The 23,377-nt window shown below is 39.1% G+C and overlaps 2 protein-coding genes across 3 annotated transcripts; both read left to right on the top strand.

The window, feature by feature from the left end:
- The first annotated feature begins 682 nt into the window (after positions 1–682).
- On the top strand, positions 683–11,251 carry slc2a6 (solute carrier family 2 member 6). 2 transcript variants are annotated; one of them, XM_078269730.1, is made up of 8 exons: positions 683–1,021; positions 3,692–3,963; positions 5,870–5,966; positions 6,085–6,184; positions 6,361–6,554; positions 6,704–6,879; positions 7,067–7,365; positions 7,768–11,251. In XM_078269730.1, exons 1-8 carry the CDS (start codon positions 968–970, stop codon positions 8,094–8,096), a joined length of 1,521 nt encoding a protein of 506 aa, XP_078125856.1. In that variant the 5' UTR covers positions 683–967; the 3' UTR covers positions 8,097–11,251. The 2 variants fall into 2 exon arrangements, with proteins under 2 accessions (XP_078125856.1, XP_078125857.1); XM_078269731.1 differs by lacking the exon at positions 683–1,021 and adding an exon at positions 1,093–1,554.
- A 4,500-nt stretch (positions 11,252–15,751) lies between these two features.
- Positions 15,752–22,263, top strand: litafd (LITAF domain containing). Its single transcript, XM_078269541.1, has 5 exons — positions 15,752–15,860; positions 19,681–19,730; positions 19,911–20,006; positions 20,154–20,355; positions 21,883–22,263. Exons 1-5 carry the CDS (start codon positions 15,775–15,777, stop codon positions 21,998–22,000), a joined length of 552 nt encoding a protein of 183 aa, XP_078125667.1. The 5' UTR covers positions 15,752–15,774; the 3' UTR covers positions 22,001–22,263.
- The last annotated feature ends 1,114 nt before the right edge of the window (positions 22,264–23,377 follow it).

Here is a 23,377-nt window from a genome sequence, read left to right as displayed (position 1 = left end):
TTGAGTTTAACTGGATCTTCTATTGATAAAGTTCAAAGCATTCATTCAAATTATTACTGTTCTGTATCGATCCGCACAAGTAGAAAAAGTGTATACTTTCATTTGTGTGTTCATGTGTTAGTGTACTCGCATGTGGTACTAATACAGCAGTACAGTAAATCTCATGGTGCGTGGGCTGATAAGCAGCTTCTACTTTCCTCTTCCCTCTGACTCAACTGGCAGGGGGCTCTGGCTCCTTTCTTCCTCTTCTGCTTTTTCTTTGACTGGCCCAATCGAGGAATTGTGCCGTTTATCCCTCCCTTCTGCTTTCTGTTCATGACCAAATTGCAACACTTTGGCTTCATTTACACTGGGCTTTAAAATAAACTATTGACACCAACAATCTGGCCACTATGTATTTTAAAACACAAAGTTGATGCACTTGCAAATAGTTTGAGTGTATTCTGACGGTATTCATTCCATAAATGTGTAATCGTTAACAAGTTTTAATCAGGGTAAAAGGCCACACTTACTAATTGGTTACTTAAATGCTCCAATCAAAGTCATACTGAGCAGATTAAAAAGTCAATATTCAATAAATGATCTTTTCAACAGTTATGTGTATTGCCTATTCAAAATGTTCAATAATTTACACTACACATTCCAGTTCAGTTTCACTTGTGAAAGTCCACTGTAGACACAGTTGTGTGTTTCGTTGTGACTACTTGACATGTAGCTAGCCTCTGTCAGTTTCAGTCTGTCAGCCTGGAAAACCCTGGACCACATGGAAGTTAATAATAGATATTGGTGTTTTAAACAAAATAGTCTTTATATTCAACCGGCTTGCTTTCATTTTTCTAGCCTAGCCTGTAGAAAAGGGTCACCTTTGTTGGAAGCTTCATTGGAATAGGATAGACTTTGTTTTCGTCTGGCAGTGTTTTTTAGAGCAGGGTTTCTTTTGACATTAGTAATATTTCCTGCTGCAGACATGGATGAAGAGACTTCTCTGCTGAACAGAAGACCAACATCATCTGAATCCAGGGTTGGAAACATTTCATTTATTTTTAATGGATCTTTAAATTTCGTCAATAGCCCACAGATTTCAGATTGACTGATTGATTTATTGATTGCATGATTGATTTAACAATGTTGTGGAGCGAGTGATGAGAAGAGATAGTGCAGGGATTAAAGTTCTCCGTCGCTATGACGATTTTCCGTCAATTGGATTTTAGAAATGCCATATCTATCGATGCAGATCCGATGAGAAAAAAATGTGGGGGGGGGGCGTCTGTATCACTTTTTCTTTTTCTTTTTGTAAGGCAACTACAAATATTAGGTCCGTTGAATGAATGTGACTTTTGTGATGTTTAATGTTTACAGCTAGTGTTTTTGAGAACTTCCTGTGTCTCAATCAGTGAGTGACAGCTCAAGATGTGTCAGCCATGAGTTTTGCTTTGTTGCTGTATCCTACGCTTGTCTCATTAGCCCGTTTGCTCTAAAAACACACGTCTGGAGGACTAAAGAACGGTCTAAAAGTTTTTGGATTATAGTGACACAATCGAGACAGCTGATAAGGTAGGCCAATCTGTTGAACTTTTTGGGGTATGATCGATTGTGAGCTCTATGTGCGAGGCCATAAGAAGTGTAGGCTAGGTTTTTTCCGTGCATTAATGTATACAATTTCTTACTATCGCGAACTCTTGTCAGGGGAGGTTGTGGTATCTGAAGATTTACAACTTTGACTTAAGGTTTGCCATATAAGGGAATTCCTATGAACTTTATCCTACTGTTGCTGAAACATTTGGAAACTGTTAACATTAGAAGGGGCCCCCTAAGACAGAAGATATTTTGTTGGAGCTATACCATGTATGGGGCCTTAAATGGTCAGTTCCCTACTCCAAGCATATACTCACACCCCCACTAAATGCACAGAATATATACAATGAGATAGCCGCAGAACTTCAGAGCGACAATATTTGAAGATTGGGTTGGTCGTCTCTCCGAGCTCCTGCAGAAGCTTGTAAATTGATGCTGGAATCTTTGATGTAATAAACCTTTTTTATAATCAAGAACAGTGTCAACGAAGTTCCTTCTCCACATATCGGCAACGCAGTGCTGCCACTTAATTTACCACAAGGTCATTCATTTGGGTGCCACCTATGGCTTGAACAGATAGCCTGCTATGCCACCCGATGCAGCCTATTATTGTTGCAGTTTTTAATCAATGCAACTAACGTTATGTGTAAGCGATGCACTATAACAGGGTTCCCGCGGGGTCTTAAGTCTTAAAAAAAGTCTTAAATTCAATATTCTAAAAATAAGTTCACAAAGTTTTAAATTTCGTTTACAAAGGTCTTAAATTATGTCTTGTCCTTTCGTTTTGTGTGCTGTGTGTGTGTGTGTGTGTGTGTGTGTGTGTGACTTTACAATTTACTCCGTGTGACTGGGATGTAAAACGACAAGTACTATTTACGTCAGTGTTATTTTTTACGCTCTTGACCGTGGAGTGTGCGCGGACGCGGGGTGCGCGACACATGGATGTAGCTAGGCAATAATAATAATAATAATAATAATAATAATAATAATAATAATAATAACGGCATCCGTGGACATGTTGAGAAAGCTCTGGTGCTAAACATCCAAGCAAATCAATCAGTTGTCAGGAAATAAAATAAAACGTCTTGCACCGTGCTACTAACAAGCTAACGTTAGCTCGTCGGTTAGAATCATAGACAGTATATAAAAGGTTAGAATGGGCAAGGCAGGGTCTGAAGGTCTGGCCAGAGATGCGGACGAGGCTGAGGGCAATGTGGCTGAGGTTAGCACAACCAGGGGCGGAGTGGGACCAAAACATTTCGTAGACCACCGGCCCCAGTTTGTAGATGTTAGTTAGATGGCACCAACATTTGGCTTAATCATAACTGGCCTGGCAACCCTAAGGCCAAGGTTTTGTTTCCAGTTTTTTTTGTATGGTTTCATTCTTCGCTGAATTGTCCGAAGAAAATGTCCTGATGGAGTGAATGGAGCTGGGTGGTCAGCCATGTTTTTTTAAAGTTTAAATTCATGAACAAAATCAAATCAAAGTAAATGAGTAAAGTACATAAGGTAGTAGGTAGCAGCGGATGGATTTACAGTAGATGTCTATCTGCAGTGTGCCCCAGAAAGTTTAAGAAGATGAAAGGAGGCGGACTCATTTACACTTGACATTGCAATCATGATGCAAATGTAACTCCAAAAATGAAAAGAAAACAACAAAATTTCAAACTTGGCTTAACTGAGGAAAAACTCCTTCCCTTTTAACTGACAATCAACAACTGCCTTAAACAGATCCTACAATCTACTGCACAATCACCCTAATCATTGCAACAACAAAAAATGCTTATTAACATAACATTTAACCTTAAACAACCCACTTTATACACATGATATCACTAATGATGTCAGCAAGAGTATAGAAGCAGGCAGTGTTCAGTTTCCACCTCCTTTTAACTCTTTAAACTCTTTAAATGAATATAACCATAGTTATCTTTGTGTTGATTATTACACACGTGTTGACTATTATACATTTAAAGTGCAACTGTGATCCAAACTTCCCTTTAACTTTAACTGAACACATTAACACTTTAATCATCATATAATATTGTAGCTTATAGTATCTATGTATGCAGCTTATGCTCTGAGTTTAAGTTCCGTCCACGTCCTTCCACCTCAGATCAGTAACTCCAAACTGTTCCTGGCCGTCTTCTCGGCCGTCTTGGGGAACTTCAGTTTCGGTTACTCCCTGGTCTACTCATCCCCGGTCTTGCCGAAGCTCAAGAGCCCCGATGCAGACCCTCGGCTCAGGATGGACACGGAGCAGGCTGCCTGGTTCGGCTCCATCTACACACTGGGTGCAGCGGCCGGAGGATTGGGGGCCATGCTGCTAAACGACCTGATTGGACGGAAGCTGAGCATCATGATGTCAGCAGTGCCGTTGACTATCGGGTTTGTCTCAGTCACAACATACAACCATCAAACTGTGTTGGAATGCAACTAAGATTAATTTGAGTACTGTAGTTAATCACAATTTCTACTCCACTACATTGCAGAGGGAATTATGGCACTTCTCCCTCTTCTACATCTATACTTTCTATACTAACTAGTAAATTAAAAGCTCTGCACAGCCACAGATGTTTGAATTACTCTGACTGATTAGACTTCTATTCAGGTGAAGCTTTTTTTGGAATTATGTCATCATTACTCTGTGAAGTAATAAGATTCATAACAGGATGGGGTGTCTCATCCCAACAGGTACATAACAACAAAACCAAGAGATGTCAATCAAGTGAAGTACTTTGTACACTCCCACACAGTCCAAAGGTTAAATTAGGCAACATAAGTGAAAACACCTGTGGATGGAATATAGGAATACATTTACATAAAAATAAATTTGTACTTCCTAAAATATTATGCATTATTATTATTATTATTATTATTATTATTATTATTAATAAATATAAATTATATAAATACTTTTGTGACTTTGTGTGAAAAATTGGACCCGGGCAAAGGCATTAATAAAAACTATATAAAAGTAGCGTTCTTTTCACTGTTAGACTCGTTTGCTGTTACATGTCATGTATGATCATCAGATGAAAAATTACACAGTGTCAGAAACATCTAAAAGTTACATATAGTCACTTTAAAGTAAATCTTTCTGATAATACTTTTACTTGAGTAATATTTTGAATGCAGGACTTTTACTTGTAACATTGTAGTATTTTCCGCCATAGTATTGCTACTTTTACTTAAAGGTGCCCTGCCACACAAAACCGTTTTGACTTGTATTTTTTTTAAATATGTTAGGTCCATATGTGTTTGTGTTATGTCGTGAATGTGAAAATGAACTGCTACCTCCTCTGTCAGCTCTAGCCACTGAAAAGTGGAGAAATCAGGCCAATTACAAAAGCTGATCAGTCTGACGTGGTGTTGCCTGAGCTCATTACTATTCATGAGCTCGCCCAGTTGCGCTGGGTAAAGGATGCTGATAGCCAGGCTCTCATTGGCTAGCTATAAGCCAATCAAAGTCAGGCAGGGGTGGCAATGGCGCAGTGGATATGACACGCCTTTGGTGTGGGAGACCTGGGTTCGATTCCCACTGCGATACATCAACCAATGTATCCCTGAGCAAGACACTTAACTCCTAGTTGCTCCAGAGGCATGCGAGCTGAGTCTTCCTGCAGGCTTTCTATACCACGCTAGAATGGCTTGAAACAAGGTAACCAAGGCATTTTTTCCACAAAAAAATGTTACAGAGTCCATGGTAGAACTTCAGACATTACCACAAAATAATGAAATACATACCTTTAAGTAAAGCATCTGACTACTTCTTCCACCATTGCTGATAGGTAGGCCTAGCTGATATGATGCACTAGGGACACATAGCTTAACTTTTCAAATGGTGTATTCTATTATATCTAATGAAACATTATATAATACATTCTACAACATAATCCATATTATTCTACCAATGTTTGTAGACAACAATATGATCTGAAAATCTGAATTTTAGTCTGAGCCTTTAAATGTAAAATCTGTGGCATGGTTTTTAGTTAAATGTAACTTCTTGTCTGCAAAACTACATTTTATTTCCCTGTTTATCATGCTTTGTATTTATGTCTATCGTGATGTAAGAAAATCCAGAGAAACTGCATACTGTGTGTCCAAAACAGAAACTGTAGACATTCATTATTGGCACCTTTCGCATAACTTCACTGTACATTCTCCTTTCTGGTTAGACTGAAATCCATAGATGCTGTTATTGATAGATGGCTCATTGTGTCTGTGTATGAGTCTGCATGTACTGTTTGTTTTAAAAACTCCCGTCTGTATATGTGTGTGTGTTTTTTAGATACATGCTGATGGGAGGGGCTGTTGACTTGTGGATGCTCCATGTGGGCCGTTTCCTCACAGGCGTTGCCGGGGGGATGACCGCAGCATCCATTCCTGTAGGTTACCATGATGAGAAAAACTTTGTTTTAACCTATGCAACTTTTCTGAACTATTTCTGAATTAATACTGTGTTTAGGTAACTCTATGTGTGTCCTTTGTGTGTTTATGTCACAGGTGTACATCTCAGAGATCTCCCACAAAGCAGTGAGAGGAGCTATGGGCTCCTGCCCTCAGATCACTGCTGTGTTTGGGGCCCTGGCGCTCTACGCCATGGGTAGGAACATACCAATACTGCTGCATGAATGCTAATTTACTACTATCTTTTTTTATACATTTAGCTGAAACTCTAATCCAAAACTGCTTACAATTCCTGAAAAAGTAGAGGCACAAGTCTACTTCCTGCTTTTATTCTCGCTTGCTCGTGCTATCATATCACATTTTGATGTGCAGGTCTGGTGGTACCGTGGCGGTGGCTGGCAGTGGCGGGGGAGGTGCCAGCTGTGTTGATGGTTGTGCTGCTGGCGTTCATGCCCAGCTCCCCCAGGAGGCTCCTCGCTCAGGGCAGAGAGCAGCAGGCTGAGAGGGCCCTCCGCTGGCTAAGGGGAAAACACTACAACACAAACATTGAGCTCAGTGCCATACAGGTAAGAGGCACACGGTTTAAATGTGGTAACATCATACTCACACATTGACTTCCGTGGTATACATGCTTGAGGCAAAGATCTATTCCATTTGAGTTTTTTTAAATAAATACGCACATACAACATGTGTTTTTCTGTGTCTCCCAATGCAGCACAGCATCAACACGCAGGGTAAAGTCACATGGTCGCAGCTGGCCACACCCGTCTACTACCGGCCAATCATCATCTCAGTGGTGATGCGTTTCCTGCAGCAAATGACGGGCATCACGCCCATCCTGGTCTACCTGGAGCCCATCTTTTCCCAAAGCAAAGTTTCCCTGGAGCCCAGGTTGGATATCGATTCTATCTATTATTTATTTTACCACTTGTGTTGGTATTCTACTCCTTTTTGTCTCTTGGTTTTATTTTCATTTCTCCTGTAAATGTTGCTTTTTGCATTGCTTGTATGAAATGAAAAGAAAGAATTACAGATACAGAACCATTTGACTGACCTCTCCTTGTTCTGTGTCTGTCAGGTATGATGCTGCCATTGTAGGTGTGGTCCGCCTATTTTCTGTTGCCGTGGCAGCCAGTTTAATGGACAGGGCGGGACGCAAAGCCCTGCTGTACACGTCAAGCCTGTTGATGTTCCTGTCCTCTCTGACTCTGACAATAATCTCCCACACCACACCTTGCCCTCCAGGCCCCGCCCCTCCTAATCACACCATGAGTTGGGACTACAGCTCCCAAAATGCCATTGGAAACACTTTGGATGCCAGCCACCAAACTGCAGGAGGCCTCATTCCTCTCATCAGCACCATGGTGTTTATATTTGGTGAGTGTTGCGAGCAACTCGTTTTGTTGAAAAAACATGCTTGTTGTCATAGTCATAAAACATTTTGGTTTTGGTTATTCAGTTAAATTGGTTTCAATTATGTTATCAGGCCTTACTAAATTAGTAAAACATTTCAAACTTCACAAAGGGTTTTGTGGTGCTACTTAGATTAAAACATTATTGCTCTAACCTGTCCAAAATCAGAACTAAACACAACTAATTATTTTTGTACCTTTTTCATATAATTTAGTTATTTTTAGCCAATTGAGCTGAGTCTGATGAACCTCTCAAAACATAACATGGTATGACTGTGCCCTAACAATGAGTGCTTTTGTTGTACTATGACATCATCTGCTTTAATGAGCTGTTTGCTTTGTAATCACATTGTTGGTTATCTCCTAGGATACGCCATGGGATGGGGCCCAATCACATGGTTGCTGATGTCAGAGGTGTTGCCGCTGGCTGCCAGGGGCGTTGCTTCGGGTCTGTGTGTGACTGTCAGCTGGTTGACGGCCTTCATGCTCACGCACGCCTTCACACACCTGGTGGACAGGTACGGCCTGTACGTGCCCTACCTGTGTTTTACGGTGGTGTGTGTGCTGTGTCTGCTGTTCAACGCAGTGTGCATCCCAGAGACTCGCGGCCGCTCACTGGAAGAAATAGAGAACTATTTCAGGACAGGACGTACGTTCACCATCAACAGGAGTAATTCCACTGCACAGTCAAGCTGAAAACTGAAGATCCCTTCAATCAGAAATGAATTATTCCCAAGATGTACCTGTAAAACAGAGCTACTGCAAAGTGATCCTTTTGATTAATATGTAACAATCAATATTAAGGGTCTAAAAAGAGAGAGTGTATGTTGTACGGGATGGAAACCATTAGGTCAAGAAGCAGATCACTGTTTACACATCTAAGTAAAAACATGTTATAGTTGAGAGTGACAATCCTTAAGATTTCAGTCCCGGTTGATTCTAGTTGAGTGAAAACAATGGAATTGTGATGAGAGTTTAGCAGTCTGGAGGATAGAAATAGAATTAATCTCATTTTATTTCTGTGCTCTGGAGTCTTGTTGTTGACACATGAGCTTCACGTTTTCAGAATTGTTTTTTATGTTTCTATAATGGAGAAAAGCTGTAATAAAGGATTTTCTCCAATTCGTAATACTGCAAGTATATAAATATTGCAATACTTTAATCAGACACTGTGGTTTTGCTACTTTTACTTAAAGGTCCCATGGCATGAAAATGTCACTTTATGAGGTTTTTTTTAACATTAATATGAGTCCCCCTAGCCTGCCCATGGTCCCCCAGTGGCTAGAAATGGTGATAGGTGTAAACCGAGCCCTGGGTATCCTGCTCTGCCTTTGAGAAAATGAAAACTCAGATGGGCCGATCTGGAATATTCCCTATATGAGGTCATAAGGGGAAAGGTTACCTCCCCTTTCTCTGCTTTGTCCGCCCAGAGAATTTGGCCCGCCCATGAGAGAGAGAGAGACATCATGGCTTGAAAATAAGCGAAGCATGGCAGTTGGTCAAGGCCACACCCCCATCTCCCATCCTAGTATTAGGGGACCACTAAGGCCTATATAAAAGAGACTTCAGATACAGTATTAGGGGACCACTAAGGCCTATATAAAAGAGACTTCAGATACAGTATTAGGGGACCACTAAGGTCTATATAAAAGAGACTTCAGATACAGTATTAGGGGACCACTAAGGCCTATATAAAAGCATCTAAAAAGCAGCATGTCATAGGACCTTTAAGTAAAAGATCAAGTAAAAGTACTTCTTCCACCAATTGACAGGTAATACATCATATATTATTATATTTAACCACTGATGTACACGCAATGTACACACAATGAACACATGGCAAACATGGCAACACTGATGAAACATAACTGACAAACTGACTGACTGATACTGACAAACACCTCTAAAAACAAAGCCTCCCTTCTTCTTAGGTAAGCAGCCATGGAATTTACACCATAATACACTCTGACATGTCTGAAAGCAATATGCACTGAACACTATGTGCAACCATGTATCAACAGAAGACGATTGTTCATCACTTACCTGTTCAGCTCTTCTGATCAGTTAAAAAACAATATTCATCATTACTGTAAATATTTAAAGTAAAAATGTTACATTTACTGACAGTTGTTGTTGCCTTGTCAGCTTAGCTGTCCATCACATTCTTTAAAGAGCATATACTAACTATCTAAGAGATTGACAGGACCTAAAGATTACAGTAAGGGGGCAATTTTTGATTGTCTACATGCTACATAAATTGTCCATGATGTGTTTTCATTTGTCACATTTGGGAGACTAAATTTGAAAGCTAACATTGCACAATGTGCTGTATTTGTGCTAAAAAACTATCACAGATAGTATCTGTGTCAAGTGGGATCCAGTGAACACAAAATGATTTGTTCTGATGTGATCATATTATATATGTTGTATTCATTGACAGCAGACTTCAAAACATCAGCTACAAAATCTGAATATATGTACAATAGAGCAAATAAATAATACTATATCCTTAAATGTTCATTAATCCTTTGAACAAACTGTCATCACCTTCTCTGGGCCTAGAAATGAGGACAGGAAGTTACTGTATGTTGCCGGCACACACTGGTGGCTCAGCAGGCCAGTTCACATGCCACAGTGCAGTGTCATAGGTTTAAATCTCACTCACAGCCAGTGATGTACATCGCTGCCTCCCCATCCTCATAGTTCTAAAGTAAAACCATAGGACTCACCTGTATGTTGCTAAATCACTGCAGTGAATTACTGTATGGATAGATTATGGACATTGAATTTGCACAGATATTTCTGTCACGGTATTATTTGTACATAATTATATATAAACACAATTATATAATATATATTAATATATATGTTGTCAATATATAATATATTAATTGTGTACAATTAATGTATAATTAATTTCTTTATTTACAGTAAAAGGGACAACGCACATTAATCAACATGAGCACAGAGTCCAACATGTAAATGTGCCAGATTTAGCCATGCAGGATAATTTTCTTCTGCAGTCCCTAGCAGGTTGATGAATACATTTCTGAAGGTGTTTGTCTAAGAAATGTATAATACAGTGTGTGTGTGTGTGTGTGTGTGTGTGTGTGTGTGTGTGTGTGTGTGTGTGTGTGTGTGTGTGTGTGTGTGTGTGTGTGTGTGTGTGTGTGTGTGTGTGTGTGTGTGTCAAACAGATGATACACAACAATCACTTCCAGGTCCACTTCCTCTAATTTAAACTGCGTAGATATGTAAAATTGCCAAACTGGTTTATTTCTAAATTCCTTTTCAGCTGTTACTGTAACGTGTAAAGATATACGGTTGACCAACCAACCTAATGTTAGTAAATGTGTTGAGATATGAAAGCATCAAACATGCATTTTAGATGATTGAAATGAGATTATGTCCCGTTGTTCCTGTCCAGTTGTTCCTCGCCCCTGTTTACTCAGCGCTGCGGGACACAGGAGTTTTCTACCCGGAAGTTGTAATTGGGTCTATAGCTGCTTAACTGACGTTGTTACATCCACCATGTTGTCAGCTCTGTGTCCAGCCAAATATTGACTTTTATTTACTTCCCAAATGTCCTTATTGGAGCATTATCTAGAGGTACTCTTTTATCACAATTGCTTAAGTAGATGTTAGTTTTTCTATGATCAGTGTCCTGCTAACTAAGCTAGAAGCTACAGTATATTAGTGCTCTGGAGTTTAGTTGTTGGTACCATATCTTTAAGTAGCTAACTTAAATCATAAGGATATCTGTTGTGTATTTTACTCTTTTGACTTTTACTCTTGTGTATGTTTACTAGATTAGACAAAGACTAATAAAATAAACCTTTTATGAGACATTACATTGTTTTTTGGCACTCTGTTGAGCTTATCAGATAACCATTTATCACCTTGTTAGACAGGACACATTCCTGGAAAAATAATTATAATAATACCCTGCAGGTGATCGTCATGAACACAGACACATTACCTACCACTAAAAGATACATGTTTGTATTGGTATGCATCTCTTAAGGTGATTAGCCTGAAGGCTTTGAGTGTGTAATGCTGGTTTAGTTGAGGTGTTTGTGACACACTAACATAAAATATGAATCAATTTTGTAGCCTACTAAATCATATTTGCCCCTTTTTGTGAAATTGCACATCAGCTCCCAGCATAACCATGACAAAAAGAGTTACTAAAATATCTGTGACTTTCTTAGACAGATTTACAATCAGAGTTTATCTGATTGACATAGAACTGAGAGCAATAATGACTTCATTGATGTACGTGATACAACACATGTATCCATTTAAATAAAACGGAAGGTGAATATTTTACAAGACAGACAAGCAGGTTAACAGATGTGTAGATAAAAGAAGAAAGACAGATAAGCGTAGGGGTAGAAAGTGAGGCAGCAAAGAAGCAGGTAGATTAAGATAGTGGATGAACAGACACTCTTGCACATATTTTAACTATATACCTGCTGAGTCAGAGGCTATTTTAATATGTCTAACTATACCCTCCTCTTTCCTGATAGGTTGAATATTAAGTCTGCATGCTTTCAAAGATATTGTATACAATATATTACATAGGGTTATTATGTGTACCTCACGTGCCAACTGATGCCCGACTATTGATGTGATGGCCCCATGTGGTGATAGTCATGGGAAACACCTGGGTATGACACCATGACAGGATGGGAGGCCATGAGAACTAATATTCTCCAGGACACTGATCCCTGTCCTGATTAGTTGTGTGGCACATAGCATATTTTTGGAGTATTTAACAGTTATTTTTTAGTTTATGTATTACTTAATTTTGTATATTTGCAAAAATAACAAATACCGCTAACTAATTTAACAAAGCAAAATAATAATTTAACCACAATGGACAGACTAACTACATTACTAAAACAAGATGCTTCGGTGACATTTACCCACCTGAAAGAAATAATTAAAAAACAAACAGTCCAACTGTAGAAAGCAGCGCAAACCAACAGTTCACTGCAGCAACGGATGATCTCGTGCCTTTATAATGTTACACACATAAGGAATAATTTAAATGGGAGTATCTGTCATTTTTGATGATTTGCTGTCTTGTTGTGACGATTTGCTGTCGTGTTGTGGGAATTGCTATCGTGTTATGTGATTTGCTGTCGTGTTGTGGCGATTTGCTGTTGTGTTGTGTGAATTGTTGTCATGGTTTGCACTTGAATTTACTGAATAGCATAAATTAAAATTAAATGTATTTGTTTGGAACTGAATTCCAATAAACTTGAAATCAATTTAATTCAATTCAGTTGCTTTAAAATAGTTTTTGATCCTCACTAAAAATGTAACTCTCTATATACTTCCAGTTCAGTTCAAATTCAGTTTAAAGAGACACACATGCAGTTGTTAAGAAAGAGCAATTGAATGCAGATTCACAGAAATCAGTTTTTCAATGCAATTATTCAAGTTAAGCAATTATGTATGCAAGTATGAATGAGTCAAATTCAGTTTCTAGTTACATATATTTCTGCCCATAGGTATTGACCTTCTAATGTTATGCAGATGATACTCAACTATATCTCTTAATTAAGCCTGATTATAACATTGTTCAATATCATTTAACTGAGGGTTTTGGCATTAGACATCTTTGATTTTATGTCAACACAATATAATGGCTAGGCAACATATACATTGAAAAAAACATTAGCCAGAAACAAAATCTTATTTAGTCATGCTTTCTTCTGTCAAGGAATATTGCTTCTCACTGGCACAGAAATAAAAAAAAATATTTTTATATTTTCTCCTCTGCTTGCTTATTTATCTACAAGCCATGACTGAACTACAGGCTGTTTTAGGACTGTAAGAAAAAAAGAAATAGCTTCATTGATAACCTGTCAGGCTCCCTGGGGCTTTGTTCCAAGCTACATTTCACATTTTTAAAATACCTTTTAAAGAGTGGTTTTAAGGCTGAGGGCATACTTCTCGTCTACTTGAAGCTAAGAGTGATTGATTATAAATAAATGTTTTATATATAAAACATATATTATGGGGATAGTGGGGTTGTATGAGGTACATATCCATAGTCAGTGTAAACGGTAGATGGCGGTCGGCCGGCCTCCAGTTTAGAGAAGCAGGTAGGAGTCCCAACACAAAAGCTAAGCAATGTACTGCTGTGGATAGGGGCAGCAGCTAATCATATTTGAGCCACCTAAAAAAAGGCCCACCTAAAACTAATCTATATTAGTTTTAATATACGCTTTATTTAGAATATTTTCACCACTTTACCATGCCATCAGACAGGCCTGTTAAGTTTACACGGGGGGAACTGAAGTTGTTGTATGCTCTCGTACGTCTCAGCACCACAATACTTAATTCAGAATGGTGTCACACATACACCCCCCGCTTCCCTTTGATTTGGATTGGATATTGCACTAGTCCATATTGCGATTTCCATAACATTGCAATTAATTGTGCAGCCCTAACCTACACACATGCACACACCTCAGTCTTTTTACGGTCTCTTTTTACGGAATGTAAAATACTGTAACGATTGGTCTTTTCTCTGGAATGTTGTTCATCAGGCTCATCAAAACACATACTTACACAGACACACACACTACCACCTCACCCAGTTGACTTCATGAGCACAGGCAACACCCCACACTCTTACACACACCTTTATTACTGTAGCTCCTCCACCTGAGGTGTGTTGGTACGAAGGAAAAATTGGGAAAGAAGATATATTTATAGGATCTTTATTATAGAAAAAACAATAAAAACCCTCATGCAAGGGTGTCACTTTGTGTTGAAAAATGGTGGGGACATTTTTGTTTCTAATAGGGAGATTAGTATGAGGTCAGAGTACATTAATTACGACAGGTCAGGAAAAACATAACAGTTCATCAAAGGGAAATACAAAATCGGAAAAAAAGGTCTACTCGACATTAAACACAATAACTGACTGCACAGATAACAGTCAACAAGAGCACAGATTTTAGTCAGGAATTGATCTGTGTTAAACACGTTTCCTGCATTCTGGTGATTTTTTATTCAAAAAATGCACCTGTTCACATCAATTATAATAATTCAGCACGATTTCTGCTCATGTTCAAAACTTTCTGCACATTTAAAACATATTCTACGTATCTGTGTTTTCTGTGTTCTGTTTTTCAGAACATTATTTAATATATTAGCTTTCAAAAGGGGTGGGGACAAAAGGGACAATTTCAAAGAAGTGGTGGGGACATGTCGCCAGCGTAAATGACACCTATCCCCATATGGTTTACTCGTGCAGCATTAGTTTGTAATGATAAAAGGTCAGTAGGGTTGATGCAGTCTGCCTTTAGAAATGGGCTGTGTTGATTAAAATTATAACAATTATTTTTCAGCCTCCCTCATCATACCAAGCCTGAACATGCATGTAAGGTGTGCTTAGGCAGGCCACTCAACCCCCAGCAGTACTGCGATCCAGTGACTAACAGTAGAAAAATGTGGTTCAACTGGCCTGCTCCCAGCTGACAGAAAGATATTGCAAAACTTCCCAAACATCTTTTGAGCTGAAATTCAATTATGTTAACAAAAGGAAGGTTTGTATAATAAAACAACTATGTGTGCCATATTCAGAAGGCAAAATGCCACCCAAAGGCACAATTTGGAATCAATCATTGCATTGTGTGCAATTTGAATAGCCAAACACTGCATCATTCACTACCTCCTTGTAGCCTTTTGTCAAACAATGTCAAGGGATTGGTTGGATTTGTACATACTGTAGGTCCTTTGTGTGGCAATGTTTGTGATCTACTTCCATAGTGTGTTTACCGTAATAAACAAAAGCACTGTAATAAACAAAAGTTTGAAAAGAGCAATATTCAATTATCATTTGAAGCATCATGCAAGCCTTTAAGGAATAGTTTGATATTTTGGGAAATACACTTACTCGCCTTTTGGCGGAGAGATAGATGAGACGAGTGATACGACTCTCATATCTGTTTGGCATAAGGGTACAGGCAGCAGTTGATTGCATAACAAGACTGGAAACAAGCTCACCAATTATCACATTACATCTAATTTAATTAGTATTTAAAAAGTGTCAAAACGCTGTTTTACTTTTTCAGATTCCTTACAGGTTAAAAATTGCATGTTATTCTCTTTCTACATCTTGTTCTATCATGCAATTGTTCTTCTCTTCCATGCTGACAAACACATTAAATTCATGACATTTTTGTGGGGAATTTGTCAAAATTTAAGAGAATGTTCATGTTGTTGGCCTTCCGGTCAGATTTCAGACTCAAATAGTCTGCAGAAATACGAAGCACCAGGAGGGAAACTGGCGATTCTGAGGCTGTGGGCGTGTCTAGGGAGAGGCTTGTAGAAGTACAGGTGAGACAGGTGGATGTCACAGTTACAGTCTGTCTGGACTCTACACCAGCAACATCTTACACACACATCTCTGCATACAGACTGCGACAGCCCGCCAAGGTAAGACTGTCAGAGATTAATATGTGATGTACTACTGAAAAGAGGATTTCATATTACAGATTCAGATTTTGTGCTTCTTAAGTTTGAAGCCAATCAACTGTGCGCTAAATGCTTACGCAGGAAAGGATTGGTAGTTATTAGAAAGTTGAGATAGAGGAAGGAAAAGTCTCAAGGACAGAATATTCATCTGTTTGTTTTATACTTTAAATCTCACATTAAATCACTATTAATGAAGCTTGTACTGTGGGCTGAACGGTGTGTTTGGCTGATTTTGGGTCAGACTGAAAATCAGACGGGAAAAAAACATTTAGTTGAACTCTTGAGCTCTGAATGAAGAAGCTGTTTTTCTCAACAGTTGTTTTCATTTATTGACTTTCCCTGAAGTGATGAGTTAATGATTGGGTAATTTTCCACTTCTGAATGACCCCCTCTTTTGTCAACTGATCATTAACATGCATCATGAGAGTCAGGTATGACCAGCTTAGATGCCACATAGAGTATGTACATATGACTCAGATGTGTTTGGCATCTGGATGAACAAGTTTCATCGAACACAACATGGGTGTTCAGCTCTCTCGGAAACTACCAGCTGATATGATAATATAATAAGACCAGGTTAATAAACACGATTTATTAAAAAAACTTAAAAACTAAAAACAAAAAACAAAACAGAGATATCTGTTTTTGCAAAGGAACCCACCAAACTGTAGGGCTGGGTATCGTTTAATACATTTTTGATGCCAGGTCCAATACCAGTACCCTTAAAGTGATACAGTACAAATATTTTATATCTGAACAGACAACTCTGTGAAATACACCACATTTAACTTCATCACACCACAGACTATAGGGGTTGCATCTGCTGCAGTAGTGGGATGTTGCAATTAATCGAACACTTGCAGGGATTGGCTGGGAGCAAAACCATGCAAATTGTATTTTTTTTCTAAATCTGGGTACAAAAAGGATGCAATGCAGGTATGGTTCAAGTGGAGAAGTTTTAATACAACTTGTTACTGGGTTCTTTCAGTCGATACCATAAAGGTGTCGAGTACCGATACCCAGCCCAACCAAACTGGCTCATTAACTGGGCCAGTTTTTCTCGATCGGTCACAATCTGTTCTTTCTCCATTAATCCACTCCCAGATACCTGACCTAAGTGAAGAAACTGTGCCTCTTACAGAGGATGTATTGTTTGATCAGCAGCCTCTAACCTTCCCCCTTTGGGATTTTAAAGTATCTCTGCAATGTGGCAGAAGAATCTTAAGGAAGCCACACTCCAACAATGCTTTCATCAGCAGCCTTATGTCTGACTGATGACAGAAACAACAGCAGAGAAATGATTTGAGTATTGGGCCTACTTTTTCAATTAAGCCCTTTTCTGATCATCTATTTGTTTCATGGTGATAGAAACACTGTTGTGATTGGATACTTTTTTTCAAGGATCCTGACTGCACCATGACTGCTTCAGACACTTTGAAGTGCTTCTGCAAGCATGATTTGTTTTCACTCATTGAGATAGAAGAACACTGATGCAGCTGGAAACAACTGTTTCCTTGACTGAACTGAACTTAACACGCCCAAACTTTCCAATAAATGCTGCACCAGCTGCTTAGTGAGATACACAGCCAACATATGAAAAAACAACTCAGCCAGTTATCCGAGACCAGTGCTTCAACCCTGTCAATCAGCTTTTACTGTAGCTCTTTATCAAAATAGACACATAGATTGCTTCAGATAATCAGGCTGGAAGGAATGTAAAATGTTAAAGAGAGAAACAAGTTAACTCTTTTCAAGTGACGTATTTCCCTAATTCTCATGTACGTCTAGTCATCACTTTTGAAATTAAACTCAACAGATTTGAGATATATTAGTGCGAGGCAGCAGTGACACACCCTTGGTCTGTGACAAATGGAGAAGCATGCAGCTCGGTTGCATTCCTGCACCAACATATGGGTGTGTGTCTGTGTGTCTGTGCGTGTGTGTTCTTTGTAGGCTACATTTAGGGACACATTTCAGACTAAACACCAATTAACTGGGGATAGGTTGTCCAATTAAGGGCAAAGAGCATGTCAAAAATTGAGGAAAAGCTGACTTTCGGGCCAGTGGTTAAGGTTAAATGACAGTCAAGCAAGCGTATGTTTGTGTGGGGAAAATAAATGCTTAGTCATGCTAGATTGTGTTTTGTGTTTATATGGAAAGAGATAGAGGAGGAAAAAAGGGAGACAAAATAAGAAGAGAGAACTGTAGAGAGGTAGAGTTGTGTGCATCTTTTTGCCGGTTCGTCCTGTATGGGAAGTTTAAACTCTTCTGTTAATATGCTAGAAGTTTATACATCATATACTGTATATAAGGCATTATATCTTACTTACTCAAATCTACACAGTGCTACAGTCATGAGATAGCTGTATGAATCCATTAAAACAAACATGTTTTTCTCCCATCAGTACAAAATCTCGAATGAAGTGCAAGCGATGTGTTACTTTTGAATTGTAATTACATTAATAATAATAAAAGAAATGTTCAGTTCTCTCCTAACACATTTGTTCCACACTCTATTGTACCCTAATTATGAAGTTATGAGAAGGCAGTGTTTGGTAATTTGTGGGTCGGATTGGTCTCACATGACACGAATACTAATTATGTTTTAATGAGTTCATGTCGCATACAGAGAGATTTTACTCATCAGAGTCCAGAGCTGTAGAGTAATAACTACTTACTGTAGATCATCTGGACTGACAGGACTGTTATTATAGACAGACATTCAACACTTAATTCGACTCCATTTCTATTTATTATTTTGTTGACCAAGGAGTTAGCTTTTTCATGACTCTTTGGGTTTAATTATGAACAATAAGTCTATTTGTAAGAGTCAGTCTTGAAATTATTAATATTATATATCAAATGAAACGCTGTTTTTGATAGTATTTATGTTTGGCAACCTTTTTATTGTCAGTAGCGGAGTCGCCATTCCGCATGGGGTTTTGATCTGTTGGGTCATCTCATATCATTTTAAGAAACATTTAATCCAGTTTTATAAGTAATACAGGCATATTACCAAAACGAGGATGACAATTCTAACACTGATGAAGCATAAGCAGTATAGTAAAATGAGAAAGAAATCAGAGGGGATTTAGATGTCGAGGTATGACTTTTCTGATAAATCATCATCTAAATATTACAAATAAAAAAAATACATCCCTGATTCGTCTCAGCCGTCTTCATTACATTTTCAGTGTGAACAGACACAGAGGTTAAAAAAAAAAAGCGACCACAACTGAAACATGTCAGCCATCACACCCAAGAGTTCCCGCCCAGGCGTTTTACATTAGGAAACATCCATACAATGCATTACAATACCTTGTGCTAACAACTAATCCATCACCTTGGACATAATATGTGTCAGTCAGAGATGACAGGCATTTTCATCAGCGATCCTGATGTTTTTAGTCAGGCTCTGGCTCCATCAGGTGGCAGAAAGCAGCATCACACTTGTCTCATGAGGGGAGAGGGGATGGAAAAGTCTTGTTACAGTACTAAGAAAGATCTTAGGTCTGTTTCATATGCTATTTTGTATTCATTATTCATTGCTAATAAGGAGGAGCACCATTTGTAACAATCTGTTTCTGTCTGTGTGCTCTCTCTCTCTCTCTCTCTCTCTCTCTCTCTCTCTCTCTCTCTATCTCTCTCTCTCTCTCTCTCTCTCTCTCTCTCTCTCTCTCTCTCTCTCTCTCTCTCTCTCTCTCTCTCTCTCTCTCTCTCTCTCTCTCTCTCTCTCTCTCTCTCTCTCTCTCTGTCTCTCTCTATCTCTCTCTCTCTGCAGCACAATGAGTTCGTCTGGAAAAAAAGAACCTCCTCCCTACATCATACCAGGTAAACCTGAACACACCATGCTCGTTCTAATTATACATCCATGGCTAACACCCATCATCATCATCATCATCATCATCATCATCATCATCATCATCATCATCATCATCAGATTGTCTCATTAACTCGTTTCTGTCTCTCCTCCTCTGGCATTTCTCTTTCTTTTCTTTTCTTCTTGTCTAGTCGATGGTCAGGGTCAGAAGGATGTGACAGTTTACCACGTCCACACTCCATTCAATCCTCCGTCCAACTCAGAGAGCGCCGCTAATTCCACGCCAGGTAAACTCACACCTAATGTAACACGTCCTAGAACTTCTACAATTTACTTTAGTACATAGTCAATTAACTTTCCCTCTCGTCTTCTCATCCTCTCTTTCTTGCAACCCTCCTTCCTCGTGTTTTCCCCTCCCCTTCTCACTCTATCAGTGTACACCAGCGGAGGAGGCGGCACTGGTTCAGGTCTCCAATCTGGAGATGGCAAAACTAGGTTTGTGAGCTACGACGGAGCGCTGGGGCATTCTGCCGGCATGACCACCTGCACCTCCTGCCAGCAGCAGGTCATGACCAACGTCACCTACAAGGCCGGGACATACGCTTGGCTGATGTGCTTACTCTTCATCTGCTGCGGGTGAGTGTGTACTTCAGGGTGCTTGTCCTTGGACTTTTGGCGTGAGCACACTAACCTGTTTGAGGGCTGTTGGGCCCCTACAGATCACCTCATACAACATAGATCTCTTTTACCTCCAAGTTTCCATAAGGTTCAGTGCACACAGAAGACTTATGCAGGACCTTCCAATTGGAAATGTACTTTAGTGGGGTAAAATCCCGAACAAAGTTTCAATAATCAAACAAAAGCTGACACACAGTAACTCTTTGGGTTTTCGAGGCCTCTGCTTTGAAATCAGCTCGGATGGTTTTAATGTTATGTGACCCTCACCTTCACCAAAAGTTCTCAAAGTGTGCAAGATGACATTGTCCATGTTGTCTAAACAGTCAAAAATATACACATCTTACATACAATAAGAGTGTATGTACCAAGTGGAAACCAAAACTAGACAAACATTTGTAGAGTGGTATATTAGACCTTGTTGCCACTTTAAATCTAAAGTATTTTAAAAGTCCACTAGGGACTACTTTCCCTGTCCTCATATGAAGTGAATATGACTAGGAGATTGAGTACAGTTACAAAATCTTGGTGCAGTGGATAAATAATGTAATAAATGTGGTGGTTTATCAAAAAAAAAGATCCAAAAGTAAAACTGGCTTTATCATAGTAAGTTAAAGATTTTACTCTAAGGATAGAGGGTTTGTATCATTACAAAGAGCTGAGACAAAGTTGTAATAGGGACTGTATGAAAATTATGATTAGTAAGGTGGGGGTCCGAAAAGGGGGAGGATATTTATGTCTTTTTGCTTTTGACAGCAGATCTCTTGCAAAAATTAAAATCTCATGCAGGATTTACAGTATCTCACAAAAGTGAGTACACCTCTCACATTTTAGTAAATATTTCATTATGTCTTTTAATGGGACAACACTGAAGAAATTAAACTTTGCTACAATGTAAAGTATTAAGTGTACAGCTTGTATAACTGTGCTGTCCCCTCAAAATAACTCAACACACAGCCATTAATGTCTAAACCACTGGCAACAAAAGTGAGTACACCCCTATGTTAAATTCCCATAGAGGCAGGCAGATTAATATTTTTAAAGGCCAGTTATTTCATGGATCCAGGATACTATGCATCCTGATAAAGTTCCCTTGGCCTTTGGAATTAAAATAGCCCCCCCACATCATCACATCCCCTTCACCATACCTAGAGATTGGCATGGGGTACTTTCCATAAAATCATCTCTCAATGCAAATCAAACCAGCTATTAGACTAACTGAAATAAAATGTTGCCAGCGGTTTAGACATTAATGGCTGGCTGTGTGTTGAGTTATTTTGAGGGGACAGCACATTTACACTGTTATACAAGCTGTACACTTTACATAGTAAACAACAGATGATCAAAACTACAAATGCATAATGGTCGAAACAAATTCTTGCTACAGCTACATGACACTAACTGTGTGTTTGTGTGTGTGTGTGTGTGTGTGTGTGTGTGTGTGTGTGTGTGTGTGTGTGTGTGTGTGTGTGTGTGTGTGTTTTGCAGGTTAGTCCTTTGCTGCTGTCTGATTCCTTTCTTCCTGAAAAGCTTCAAGGATGCGTACCACACGTGCCCCCGCTGCAACAGAGTGCTCTACGTTGACAAGAAAAAATGCTGTAAATGACGAACATGAGGGCAGAAATGGACCCATAAAAATAAAATATAACATGTTGTTAACTTTCTCTTATCAGTTGCACCATTGTTATGAAACTGACAGAGAAAGGTCACAGTTATAATGTAGCTTATTTTTATGGATGAGCCATTGCATTTGCACAAAAACATCATATTATCAGCAATAAACTGAGAGTAATTGTGTTGTCAGAGCTTAAAGGCACAATATGTAATGTTTTAACAATGTATAGACTACTATAAAAGTTATCCATCAGAGACACTGCCCTCTGCCTGTATTTTGATCAATCAGGGTGTTTTGGGGGTGTAACCCCCAGCCAATAACAATGCAGAGCTTATGCAGCCCTCTCATTTCCAACCGCCACCTCACCTGTCAGCATCTTATATCTAGAGGCCCCCAGGAAGGGCGCCTGGCTTTGAAGCAAATTGAACATTGTGGCCAAACAGTGAAAGTACATCTCCCGACCCGTCACGTGATGCCCTCTGGCCAAAAAAGACTTTTTCCCATTGACTTCAATGCCGAACGGGGCGTCTCATTACATATTCTACCTTTAAATATCATGTGCACACTTTTTGTTAAAGCTCTGGCAAGTTAAATCAAGCACTTCCTATGCACTTTTTGCAGGGTTGCGCACAGTATTGCACACCCTGCAATTATTTTTGTCCCATTCCAGCAGAAAAAAAATCTTTTTCTATCATCCTTTTCAGAAACGTCTGCATACAGTATGTTGTTAAAATAAAGGCTTGTAAATAAACTCTATCAAATACTTTATGTTTCAAGGGATTGCTCATTTGAATAATTTTTTTTTAAGATGTTTTTTATCATTAGACATACAGAACAGAGAAACACAAATTGAACAAGAGCAAAAACCCCTCTCACACCCCCCACCCACCCCCCAACAGAACAAATAAACAAACAAAAATCACACCTTGCCTAGTCACTCTCCTCTATTTTTTTGTGGCACTGAGATCATTAGGTCTGATATTTGTGCTGCTGTGCTTTTCCATAGGTTGATGATTTGGCTTTGTTAATCCTTGCTGTAGAGATCCCAAGCATAACCATGTCTAGAAAATACGCCAACCACTGTTTTATACAAAGCGAGTGGGGGGGGAAGGTTGAGCCAGCATTGAGCTATCATTTTCTTGGTTGCAGTTGGGCCGGCTAGCCAGATTTTCCTCTGTCTCCCAAGCAAGTGTAATTTAGAGTCGTCATTAAGTAACAAAACAATCGGGTCAGTAGGAATTCGACATTCTATCACATCAGATATTTGATGTTGTTTTATTCCAGAACTCATGCACACTCCCAGACCATATGCAGGAAAGTTCCAGTTTGTTCAGGTTGACAGAACGTGCAATAGGGAGTGGGAATGAC

Source organism: Sander vitreus, chromosome 15 (genome assembly GCF_031162955.1).
Source record: "Sander vitreus isolate 19-12246 chromosome 15, sanVit1, whole genome shotgun sequence".
In the NCBI taxonomy this organism is placed as follows: domain Eukaryota; kingdom Metazoa; phylum Chordata; class Actinopteri; order Perciformes; family Percidae; genus Sander; species Sander vitreus.
The sequence above is the reverse complement of the archived record's forward strand: the minus strand, read 5'-3'. Positions and strand labels throughout refer to the sequence as shown.